Source organism: Rhodnius prolixus, unplaced genomic scaffold (genome assembly GCF_049639745.1).
Source record: "Rhodnius prolixus isolate KJV_2025 unplaced genomic scaffold, Rpr scaffold_3, whole genome shotgun sequence".
NCBI classification, from domain to species: domain Eukaryota; kingdom Metazoa; phylum Arthropoda; class Insecta; order Hemiptera; family Reduviidae; genus Rhodnius; species Rhodnius prolixus.
In genome coordinates this window covers 37,804,248-37,817,391 of record NW_027411603.1, presented here as the reverse complement: position 1 = coordinate 37,817,391, position 13,144 = coordinate 37,804,248, and the positions used below count along the sequence as shown (strand labels likewise).

Genomic DNA, 13,144 nt, shown 5'->3' with positions numbered 1-13,144 from the left:
AAAAATGAAAATTTCATTTATTAAAGATATTTTTCCAAAAAGAATTTAAAATGTGATAAGTTTGAAATTGAATAGAATTAAATTAAAATGAAGTACATAATTATATAAGTCTGCCGCCTTTTCATTCTAACACAGTTTTAGTTCTTATTTATTTGTTTATTTACTTTGCAATATGTGAAAATAAATATATAAAACATTTAAACGTTATTGAATATCATAAAATAATAATTTGCGATTACAAATGATCTACAGAGTTCTTTACACTATCATCCTTGCGGCTCTTGGTAAGATTTATTAAAATTATTTAAGGAAAAATGGCTCTCTACTTAAATTATGTTGCCGACCCCTGGTCTAGGGTACTGAAAACTATTTTTCGATGCCATCTTCGAGGATTTTATATTTCTTCCACGAGCTGTATAGATTTTTGCTAATTTCAGAGCGACAAACACCTCAAGCAGAACTATAGGTTCTCTGCTTTCAAGTTTTTTTCCAAATATGGAAAGCCTTTTATTACATCGAACGCTAGCCAAGATTTGATACCAAATTTGTCCGGTTTATTTGGCATGTACTGAGTAAATCTGCATCTTGACTTTTTTTTTTTGGAAACAAATGTCCTTAGAAGTGATACATACACCTGATTATAACAGTTTTGACTGTTCTCTACGAATTTGTACCAAATTTTAGAAATCAAAGCAAATTTATCAGTTTGTAAGCGATGATTTCTTTGATTCAATCGAATAAACCACACAATTTCCGTCTATACATATCTGCTAACTGTGTTTGAGAAGAATGCTCGTCCCTATTTTTTGTTCCAGTGAAAAGGGCAATATCATACATTTTTCGCCTCATATGCACCACATGCAAACAATAATCTGATAAATGCATTATCAAATTGAGTTTTCGAGAGAATTCTGTTACAAAAAAAATAAATAAATAAAATAAAATATTAAAATAAGTAAATAAAACGTTAGTTAAGACGGACTACATATTTTTCTCAAAAATCAAATATTAGTAAAAGAAGTGAATGTTAAAAAAAAACAATTGTATACATATTTTAGGAAAAGTCGTGAAGTTTAATGGCGGTATGATAACGCTGTAATTAGAAAATTTAAACCAAATTTAAAAAAGGTCAATTGACCGGTCATGGTAGGTTTAGTGTTAAACCTTTAACAAAACATTTATACATAACAATTATGAAATATGTATTAATTAAAACAAAGAGAAGCAATTTAATTGTATAAGAAAAACTTTAATATTTATAATGAATAAAATTAAATCCAATAAAATTTAAAATTAAAAACATTAGACTAAGCCATTTATCACTGGTTGGTTTTGTTTGTATTCCTCACTCACAATATTTACCCCCCTAGTTAGAATAATATAATATTATTAATAATAACAGCTGTTTATTCAACGCAAAGCTTGTCTTGAACAGTAATTCTCAAGAATAAATATAATCATCACTATCATAAATATCGTTCTCATGTAAAGAAAAATGTTAATTAAAACTGAATAAGAAAAATTAAGAAAGGCCTTTGTGTAAACAAAGAATGAAATAAGAAGGTAAAGTAAGATTAGGTAATAAATAATGTGAATGTTTTTTGTATTGGATAGAATTAACCAGAATTTGAATTTACAAAATATTCTCTTATAATAAATTAAGTTTTGCACATATTTCAGTTAATAATAATCCCCCATATTCAGAGAAATATCTTTTATCAGTATTTATCAATGTTCGATAATACGGTTTTGTTTACAGTTTGCTGTTTACTTTTACAATCTCCTATAATGTTTGATCACTACTTTGTGCCACTCTCTTTTCTGGAAAACTTTATGGAAAAAGGTTTTGTTTTTTTTAGTGAAAAATAAGCAAATATTTTCTTCGTAGAAAAACTAAGCTTTTTAATATTTAAAATGCGTTTACTTAGTATTTAACGTTTTTCTATTATTAAGAGAAGGTGTATTGGCGCAGATTATTGATTTTTTAACTTTTTTATTGAAAATATTTGTTGTGAGGTGCTATGAATACGGGAAAAGTAATTTTACTGAGTCAGAATGTATTTTGAACCCAATATAAGCGAATTCGATTGTCATTTTGGGGTTGGCCTTCTCTCTAAAGTGCCAGTTTCGATTTTTTTTTTGTTTTTTAAAGCAGTATAAAACAATTCAAATATTTACAGTTTGTGCACTGTAAGTAGTCGAACTTTAAAATAAATCATAGATGCAACTTTTCAAGAAAACTTGACTAAACTGTAAAATCGATTATGTAAAATGGTATTTCCGGTTGGCCAATTTTCTTCAAATATGGCATTTTGGTTTCACGTTTATTCCTAATTAATGTTTAATAGGAAGTCAGTCCATATATTACAGCGAACTGGCATTCTACCGGACTAACCCACCACCCCCCTCCCCCAAAAGTGCCCTTAATCGAATGATTCCAGAAAAATGTTTCCTATAAAAGTTGTAGAACTATTTGTGAGCTATAATTATGCCAAGTTTGAAGAAAATCGGAAAAGCGGTTTTTGAAATAAAGTGAAAAAAGTGAAAAATCTATTCAGTAAAGAGGTACTTCCGGTGGGCCGATTTTGACCAAAACTTTATTGTCGCGTCCGGTGGTGATACTCGAACAAAATATCAAATTTGGGGTTTCTACGATTTTTCGTTCCTGAGATTTAGCGGTTAAACTAAGTACAGAGTATTAAAGTCAGTCCAAACCTATAGCATCAAGGCACGTTGGGTTAGAGAACTTGAAATTCTAGGAATTCCAGATCTGTAACCCAACGTGCCTTAGCCGTGCTTTTTAATAACACTTTTCTCTCTCTTCTCTCTGACAAGCCGAATGCGATCGGTTTTCTTCGGCAATTTTCGGCACAATTAATATTTATTTTATTTCCAATTTAATATATTTAACTTCTAATATGCACACTCACACGACTTTCTTACTCTTTTATCTCTAACAAGCCGAATATGATCGGTTTTTGTAGGCAATTTTCGGCACAATTAATAATATTTATTTTTATTTCCAATTTAATATTTAACATCTAATATGCACACTCACACGACTTTTTTTTTAATAATTCGTATGTAGTTAAGTATTCTTCCATTTACCAAATAGTATTGCCTTAAATCACCAATACCTTCTAATGGAACTATTTTAGGCGAAATCTAATGAGCACACTCACACGGCTTTCCCTTACCGCTACGTATGTAGTTAAGTATTCTTCCATTTACCAAATAGTATTGCCTTAAATCACCAATACATTCTAATGGAACTATTTTAGAAAAAATTCTAATGAGCACACTCACACGACTTTTTCTTACCGATACCGATGTAGTTAGGTATTCTTCCATTTACCAAATAGTATTGCCTTAAATCACCAATACATTCTAATGGAACTATTTTAGAAAAAATTCTAATGAGCACACTCACACGACTTTTTCTTACCGATACCGATGTAGTTAGGTATTCTTCCATTTACCAAATAGTATTACCTTAGATAACCAATACACTTTAATGAAACTATTTTTTGAAAATCTAATGAGCACACTCCCACGACTTTCTCTTACCGATACCTATTTAGTTAGGTATTCTTCCATTTACCAAATAGTATTACTTAAATCACAAATACCTTCTAATAGAACTATTTTTTTAAAATCTAATGAGCACACTCACACGACTTCCTGTTACCGATACCTATGTAGTTAGGTATTCTTGTAAACTACAATGTTCACCTGAACAAAGAATTGCATAATGCACATAGGTGGAACCATTTTTGCAGTAATTTTATGTGTACACTCCGAATTATTTTTTCTGCCAGAACGTTCTATTTCACATTTTTTCTACGAACAGCACTAAATTTATTTAATTCTTACCAATACTATAAAGTTCGTAAAACATTATCTTAAATCGTCAATTAGAATCGGCCCCACAGCTTAACGTATATCTATTTGTATTGTAGAAAAATGAAAAGAAAAATTGTCAAAGTTGGGTGTTTTTCAACTTTACGCTTTTTCTTACCCTTTTTGACGATCAACCCTTATACAACTAGCCTACCGGACAGTTTCAATAAATTCAAAAGAACAAATTTAAAATTGGAGAGTATTGGCTCACATAAATTTATATATATATATATTTTTTTTTAAATATAATTTTAATTGGCTATAACTTGGCTGGATTAATAAATCCATGGACGTCTCAACGCAAACCGCTTGGCATTTGTCGTCATTAAATTTTTTAACAACCTCGTTATCAGCAGATAAACAGCATATGGAATAATAAAAATCTTCCCTCTCCGTCATAAAATAACAATAATAAAATTAATTACCGTAAGCCCTTGTTATTTTTTTTTTTTCTGTATTTTTTATTATTTAAAGTAGAATTGTATTGTTGAATTGAATTATCTAGTGATAAGATTTTTGTTGCAAGTCCATGGAAATGTGTTTTCGAGGAATATATTTCTGGATTTATTTTTTTGATTTGTTGTCAACAATTTTTGAGCAAAATAATCCACAATTCTTGCATATTTCTTTAACTTTTTTTTTTTTTATAATTGAATAATAAGCTTTTGGAAGAATCAGCTATCGAAGTATATCTTTATCCTTTTGATTTTTTCCAATTTTTTAGAAATGTCTTGTACGTTGTCTTGTCGTTATTATTATTATTATTATATTATTATTATTATTATATTATTATTATTACTGTATATATTTTTTTTTTTTGGCGCATCAACAGCTGAGGTCATTAGCGCCCGGAGCTTTTTCCAGTGCACTGCCGGCCTCCGGACAGTGTTCTCTCGTTACAGACAACACTGTCCATCACCGGACAGTGAGCTGTAAGAAGCTCCTAGGAAGAGAAAATCTAAGGGTCAGCTGCTGGATTCGAACCCGGGACCTCCGCGTGGGAGTCCAGTATGCTAACCTCATAGCTAATCCCTTCCCTCCCTCCCTATATTATTATTACTATTTTGAACTTGTTATGTTCAATCGTGATTCATGTAAAACTTCATTTTTCCATTTTTTCCTCTAAATTCGTGTAAAAGCATTTTTTTGTGACGCGTTGCCATCAGGTTTTCAAACCTAAACTGTCAATTTAGTATATTATACGGTTTAATCACCTGCACAATATTAATTAGAGTTTAGTAAATAATTAAAATTTTATACTTAAAACAACATATCGTACATCTTGATTGAAAACAGTCTTCCATCTCTACATTTAATTCACAGGAATTAATTCTAAATAAAAGTTTGAGGTTTCTTTTGGTGCATCGAACTGTTACGGTTAGCAGCGTTCTGAATCATGATTCAGCTGGGATGACACGTGCTACCACCTTACAGCTTCCCCTTGCTGAATAAGGCCAATTTGAAGATTACGAATCCCTCTTCCAAAAAAAGAAACGTCTTCGCACCACATACATTTTTAGGCAGTAATCATAAAAAGACAATGCTTTAGCTGTTATTGTCCTCATTTCGTAATAATTCTAAATCTTGAAGAAGTTAAAAACTGAAGAATTCAATTTTCCTTGATTAATAGCCTATTAATAGAACCTGTTGAATAAGAAAATTTCTACGTAAACAAGTTGCTATTAAATTGAAAATCAAATATACCATTAAAAGCTTTAAATAAAATTGAAATAATAATTTTGTGGTGGTTTTTAGATTAATTGAAATGCAAATTTTAATCTTCTAATGTGAAAGTTACAGAAGAGCAGGTTATGTTTTCCCACGACGAACAAGATGATTACCATCAACTTGTTTATTAATGGTTGCTATTAGATAGATTGCTTGTTTATAAATATTCTTATAAATGAAATAATCTAGATTAATAATAATTTATTTACTTCTGTTCCAGGTAAGTGAAAGTTTATTTCTACAATCTAATCTGCAATTAAGGTAACATTATTCTAATTATTTTGAAATTTTTGCTCGTATGTTGTAATATCTGAGTCTGATCCTTAACCTGTATTACTTTGGATCAGAGACAAAATGGAATTACTGTTTTTAATAATTTACACTTCGCCATGCTATGTATCCTTTCAATCCATCTTAAGGGGTTATAGGCACTCAGAGGCGCAAAAAAAGTCATTTTTTCAAATTTTTTTGGGGGGGAAAACGTGTTTACTTTTTTATTCGGGAACTTTTGCGTCATATCAGCCCATGTTTAAAGAACTTATTGTAATTTTTTCGTTACAAATTAATAATAATTGTACTAATGGCGAATATTTAATTGCAACACGTCAAAAAAATGCAACCCTCTCGTGGACATGATATCTTGAGACTGGATTATCTGAAATCAAAATTTCGAAAAGATTTCGTTAGTAGATGACTTTATCTCGTACTTGACCGAAGGATTTAGAAAAAAATTGAATTTTTAATTTTTGGGACAACTTTAAAGTTTGATTCACGATTTTCACTAAAAAAATTGACCATTTTATGTTTGCAAAACAAGTTCTATTCATTGAAAAAAAGAATCCTTCGTCCAAGTACGATTTTAATATGTGTAAAAGAAATACGTAAAATTTCAAAAAGATCGGTGCAGTAGATTTTGAGATATCGTGTCCACCGACTTTGAAAACGTAGTTTTGGAGAAAAACGCGTTTAAAGTTTTCAGCGGTTAAAGGTTTGCGAATAAAACCTGGATAATTTTTTTTTTTCAACTTACACAGTGCCATCGATTCCAGGCCCATAAAATAAGTCCTCCATGTCTTCCAAAATATCCAAGTTTTCCGATTTCTGCTGTCTGCGTAGGATTCTTGCCTCCCGCGTAGGAAGTTACGCTCTGTGCTCAGCTTGTAAACTCGGTCGGGGCTTGTAAACACTTTCACTCTTAACAATTTTGTTCGGATCGACTTAAAATTTTAGGACAACATTCCTGAGATACAATACTTTAATATAAATTTTTTTTAAAAAAATCGATTTTTTCAAATTTCTGACTGCCTATAACCCCTTAATACCGATTGAAGACAAAGTACGTCATTTTAGGTTCAACCAAGCCTTCCAATTCCTATCGATTCAATCTTTCCAGTTCATAGCCCTTGGATCCAACGCTTACCCTATACTCCATATTATGTTTACAATATTAACCTTAGCATTTAACCAAGTTATCTTTTTAATATTCAATTAATTTAAAAAAAAAAACATACTGCAAATTCAACTCATCTACTTAAGGGCCCATTCACGTTCAGAGATTCACCAATCGTACAGGCGATTAAAGCGGTGTTAGCCACGAGACTATTTCAGCGATTTGGTTCAGTGTTCAGTGGCCAGTAAGATTTAAATCTTGCCTGGCAGTGCCTCCATTGGAAAATAACACCATTGTGTCCCTCACTTCTTGTTACTTCCGTTTTAGCATCTTTACTTATGTGTATACAGGGTGATCCATTTAAAACGCACCAATCGTTAATAACTTTTTAGGAAAGCGAAATTTCGAAAAAACCCACGAAGTAAACTATATGTTTTTTTTGGTCTAGTTTTCAAATTTTCCACCCCCGATGCTGTATCTTTAATTTAGGCGGAGTTACGGGCAAAAACCCGATTGGGGTTTCATAAGGACCACTAGTTTTGACAATAATTATGAAAATTACATAAAAAAAACTGTGAAAAATGCTGTTAACTCCGTTTCGATATCCCTAATATTTGTCGAGATATTTAAGATCCAAGTTACTATTTTATCAATTCGTGAACGGTTTTCAATATTAATTTTCCACCAGAAATACACGTTTTGGGAGCTCCTCTGACGACAGGTGTCAATTTATATATCAAAATTTGAAGAAATCTTATTAATTCTGGGTTTACTTTTTGAATTGCCCATTAATTGTGGGTTTTAAAAAAGTAAAGTCCCTAAATAATAAGCACCAACTGTAGCTGTTGCTGCATTTCTCATTTTCTGAATTTAGGTCAATATTTTAAGCAATCATTTTAACATTTTGTGCTTCGTGGTATTCATTGTACCCTAATAAAACAAGAGCATCCAGAGGGCTATTGGGTTTTAATAATAATAAAAATAATCACGAGTGGAGAAGGCACCCAGTGGTGTCACTCCAGTAACGTGCTTTGCTCTCACGATAAGAGTAGATCACGAGAGGCCATCTTCTCTTCAATCTCCTTAGAGAATTACCTGGTAATGTGGAGGAAGATAGGTGTTCTATGAGAGGGTTAGGATGAGCTGCTGTAGAGGAATGAAATTTTAAGAAAACGAGTGTTAGCAAGATCTGTAATGAAAGGGGATTTTGAGGTCATTATGGATAGTAAGGTTAGATACATAGAGAACTGAGCGTTAAGAAGTTTTCGAACTCGTATTTTTGGACTATAATGTCTGGGAGGCGTAGTGGGTTGGAACGCTTAATCTATATCCCCATACTTCGATGCCGCATGACCAAATAGGTCGCAGTAACAGCAGGTATAAGAGGCTTTTGTTATGTAGGTTAAGTTTCGAACGTTTGTCAAGTAGTCTGGCGAGAAGTTTTGTAGCGTTGGTTAGTTTCTTGTCTATTCAGTCTAGTATGGGGATTCCATGTCAACCGTTTGTCTAGGTGCAGTCCAAGGTAGCGTACTTTGTCCACAGTTGGTACAGGAGTTTGATCCAAGATGATGGGAGGTAGAATTTTCCGTCTAAGAGTAAATAGTGTAAATTTTGATTTGGTTAAAATCGTCGGTAACGTTAGTTTTGATTCGCCATTTGAAAAGCCAGTCCTGTAAGTGGAAGTAATATTATTATTTGCACAAAATCAGTCTTAGCTGGGGTTTAATTTAGTTGTAATTCAAGAAATTTATGCGTCTTTAAAACAATTAATTACAAAAACGAACTGTATATAAAACAAAAGCTAAAAAACCAATACCCCTTTTAATGTAAATTTAATCTATGAAATTCGTTTGCCCACACTTCACAAAACACATTCGTCATTCGCTTCCACTCCGTTCTGTCTCTAGCTACTCCTAGGCCAGGTCGCTCCACCGCAAATCTTTTTTTCATTTCCTGATCCCAGTCCGTAGTTGGACGTCCTCCTTCCTCTTTTCCACAACCTAGGAGTCCGACTCTATCAGTATTTTAGCCCACCTTTAATGTGTCCAGCCCAGTTCCACTTCCTTCTGGGGTTTATTGAAGTTTATTCCCTGAAAAGACGAGCATTACAGCAAGAGTATCATCTTGAACGATTTATTGGACTCCAATTCCGACAGTTGGGTGGAAAAAAACCAATATCTTAGTATTTCCATAGGAGGAAAACTCCACAAACTTTTTTCTTTCTAATTAAAAAGATAAACCTGAAGAAGTTTCATGAAATTAATAGACTCCTAGATCACAAAGGCGGTGGCCTAGACTTCTTAAAAACACCTTGATCCAGTCTGTCTCACTGCCATTGAGTCCTTGTCTGAGGTACAAGGTCCTTTTATCTTTCATGAATGAGTTTACAATATCGTGGCCTTATACCTTCACCCTGTATTTACCTTAATGTAAACTTTTGTGCTGGCTATGTTTTTAGTTTTTAAAAGTTACTTTGATTGATTCTTACGGCTAAAATGAGAAGCCAAGTAAGTTTTGTGCATCCGAATTTGGTAATAATTGATTTACGAGGGTCGTTTGAAAAGTTCGTGCAAAAATAAAAACTACTTAATTTTTTGGGGTAAACCTTTTTTATTTTTCAACATAGTCTCCTTTTAGGCTTATACACTTCGTCCAACGCTGCTCTAGTTTGTTGATCCCTTCCGAATAATAGATTTTCTTTCTTTTGTTATCAGTAAGGCTAATTTCATTCAACGAACTTTTTTAAGATAATTGAAAGTCCTTCCACCTGCTCTAAATCAGCTGACCTCGCAATTCATAATTCGTAGTTCAAGGTATGGGCCATTACCCAGTCCTCGAAAATTAGGTTTACAAAAATTCTAATGTGGCCACGTTTACTCTCCGGCGGGGCTCCTGTCCACCTATCCTCTTCAACAGCAATCCTCTTCCTTGTACTGATCTGGTGCGCTACCTTGGGCTCTACATAGACAAAAAAACTCACGTGGAACCCACACACTAGACTTAAAAGACAAGCAATGACGAAACGTGCGAAACTGCTTTACAGACTACTAGGACGACACTCCAAATTTCCCATTGAACTTCAAACGCTTAATAAACAGTACTATCCTCAAACCTATGTGGACTTACGGTGCTAGAGCTGTGGGGTTCAGCCAAACCAACAAACGTACGGATTGTACAAACATTTGTCAAAACTCCTCCGACAGATAGCTGACACACCTTTCTACGGTGACAAACCTCACTCTTCACAACGACCTCAACATTCCTTTCATAGACCAACACGCCAAGTCTAAATATCAAAAATTCCATACTGCTCTCTCGACTAGCTCTAATCCTTTTGTACAGTCTCTCGCCTCATCTGCCATCCCAAACAATACTCCTCGCCGACTGAATCGCCAGTGGCCCCGCGACTTCCTCGCAGTCTGAAGACCTAAACGTCATTCTTCTCCTATCTCTCCTCTCTCCTACTCATATTCTCCTCTTCACGTTCCCCTCTATTTTAAGTGTAATAAACTCTACTAATTTAAGAGTTATAATTAAAAATTAGGGTAAATTTTAATTTACTTCTTCCCTTTTTTAAAAAAAAACATCATTTAAGTTAAGCGATAATAAATATTAAGAGAAAGAAAGGTTAGCGATTGATCAATTTTTGATTCAAACTGTACAATTTTGATTATATATGAATTTTAGCTTTGTTATTCCCTTGTTATCTTTCTTGTCACACACAAACGATAAATTATCCTTATTTTCATGAAATTGCTTTGTAAACACTTGAAAAGTTCATTTATTTAACTTTTCGCTCACTGATTTCAATAAATTGTATAGAAATATGTAAGCTATATACTTCCATGTTTGTTTTTATAGTAAATACAATGTTCTATTGACTGAAAAGAATAAATTTCACTGAATTAAAAAACAAATTAATTAAATAATAACAATAGTAATTGGCTAAGACATAAATCACTAAGGTGCATTTTGGGTATAAATGCGCGTGCGTTTTGTGTCTAATATTGGATTGTGACTGGCGATATCTCTTAGCCAACTGGCTCTTCTTCTATCATTATGATCTTGGTTTAGAGTTAGTGTATGATGTGAGCCACGTATGTGTTATTAAGTGGCTGTTGTTATACTGTGAATGTCATACAGTTTTCTTTCTCGTCCATGTTGGACGATCTAAGTGGTTAATAGCATTTGATTTTTTGTTGTTTTTTTCTTTTAAAAAATTGTATATCATTTTATCGTAAGTTTAGTGCGTTTTCAGTTTGTTTTAAAATAATTTTTATTCTTATTTTAATGAAGTAAGGGTTTTAATCAGTGATTTTTGTTGTTCATAATGGTGTCTGGAATTTTCAAAATAATTTTCTGAATTATATTCAGAATGAATGCTTGCTTAAACTAGAGTGGGACCCGTGTATTGCACACATCTATGGCGTATCGTCCTCAGCATAGTACTATTTACGAGGTTTGTTCATTTTATTGTTTGTATTCTAATGATCATTGTTTCTATGACACTCTAAATTGCTTTTAAAACTCGGAAACAGTGGATTTACAGTGCTAACTGCGGGCTACAACTGTGGGGAGTTCAAACAAACTTGGTACAGACATTCCAATCAAAACCAATCCGGCAGATAGTTAATAGCTTCTTTCTACGTGACTAACCTTACTCCTTCATAACGACCTCAACATCCCCATTTGTACATTCTTACTCCTGCCGGTTACCCGTTCTCGTACTGGTATCTAGGGTTCTTTAAGAACAGTACCTATCCATTCGGGCATATCAGTCCCGCGAGATGGTTTTAAAAGATTAAGTGTCTGCCTTCAGGCCTATTTAAGGCCGACTCGTGAAATGACAATAAACCACTAAATTACACCACTAGACTTAAGGAAGGCGCCTCTAACAGGCTCTCGAGCTACCGCACACAGTCTAGCACAGGGATGACAACCTTTTTTTTTACAACAGGCCGATTACAAATTTTAAAATGTTGCGCTGGCCGTTTAGAAAAGCATAAAATATAATATTCAATAAAAGGGAAGGGATTAGCTATGAGGTTAGCATACTGGACTCCCACGCGGAGGTCCCGGGTTCGAATCCAGCAGCTGACCCTTAGATTTTCTCTTCCTAGGAGCTTCTTACAGCTCACTGTCCGGTGACGGGCAGTGTTGTCTGTAACGAGAGAACACTGTCCGGAGGCCGGCAGTGCACTGAAAAAAGCTCCGGGCGCTAATGACCTCAAATGTTGACGCGCCTTAAATCATAAAAAAAAAAAAATATTCAATTAAAAAATTGAATGATAAAGGTCGACTTTACAATATGTATAGATATGTTAAAAACTTACTATAATTTTACTAATAATTTTTTTATTTTTTTTATTTTACTATAATTTTTTATGGAACTCTTATTGGGCCGCACAAGAAAGTGTGGCAGGCCGCATGCGGCTTCACAAAATATTTCCCTGTTGCTCAACTCATAACCTCAAGTTATTGGAGTTATTGCTTAAACCTAGCCTCTATACTGGTTTATGTCCAGTGCTCGGATGCACACAGGTGCAGTATAACCTGGGATGCTTGTAGGCATCACTAAATGTGGGATAAAGGAATGGTTGGCCGAGGAAAAGGTGGGAATCCCCCAACCTGGAGAACCTGAAGTTAAATTCCATTCCTTTAGGGATGTGCGATGATGTCGCTACATACCTATGCCAATCTCATTTATACAACATCTTCCCATCCTTTTCTCATTCTTGTCAATTGTTCAATTGATCATTCAATCTCTCGTTTCCATTCCTAACAATCCATCAAGCCGACTTAATCGCCAGTGGCTCTAAGATATCTTTGAGAGTGCTACCGCTGAGTAGGTTATCTCCTCCTGCTCTTCCAAGCACCATTTACATCTTCATTAGATTTATTTATTGCATATATATTTATATATAATGAGTAAAAGTAAGTAAAGTAATCGCCTATTTTTTCAGGCGGGGCTTAACGTCCAACTACCAATTAGGGTGTCGTGGACGGAGGCGACTAGCAAACACGCTTTACTGTAAATTTCTCATATTAACCATTAAATAAAATCCAAGGCCTAAGTCCGGGGAATCGAACCCAGTACCACAATACATATTAGCTTCGCAGGTCTCG

General features: G+C 33.7%; 1 protein-coding gene across 4 annotated transcripts in view; it reads left to right on the top strand.

Annotated features, from left to right (window-relative positions):
• LOC141452507 (monocarboxylate transporter 9) overlaps positions 1–13,144 on the top strand; it is a 149,504-nt gene that overhangs the window by 47,280 nt on the left and 89,080 nt on the right. Inside the window, exon 1 of one of the 4 annotated variants that reach the window (XM_074124736.1) lies at positions 11,100–11,477. The exons of the other annotated variants lie outside the window; for them this stretch is intronic. Coding sequence (XP_073980837.1) covers positions 11,442–11,477 — 36 coding nt within the window. The 5' untranslated portion in view covers positions 11,100–11,441. Of the gene's footprint in view, positions 1–11,099; positions 11,478–13,144 lie in introns of those variants that run through there. 4 annotated transcript variants of the gene reach the window in all.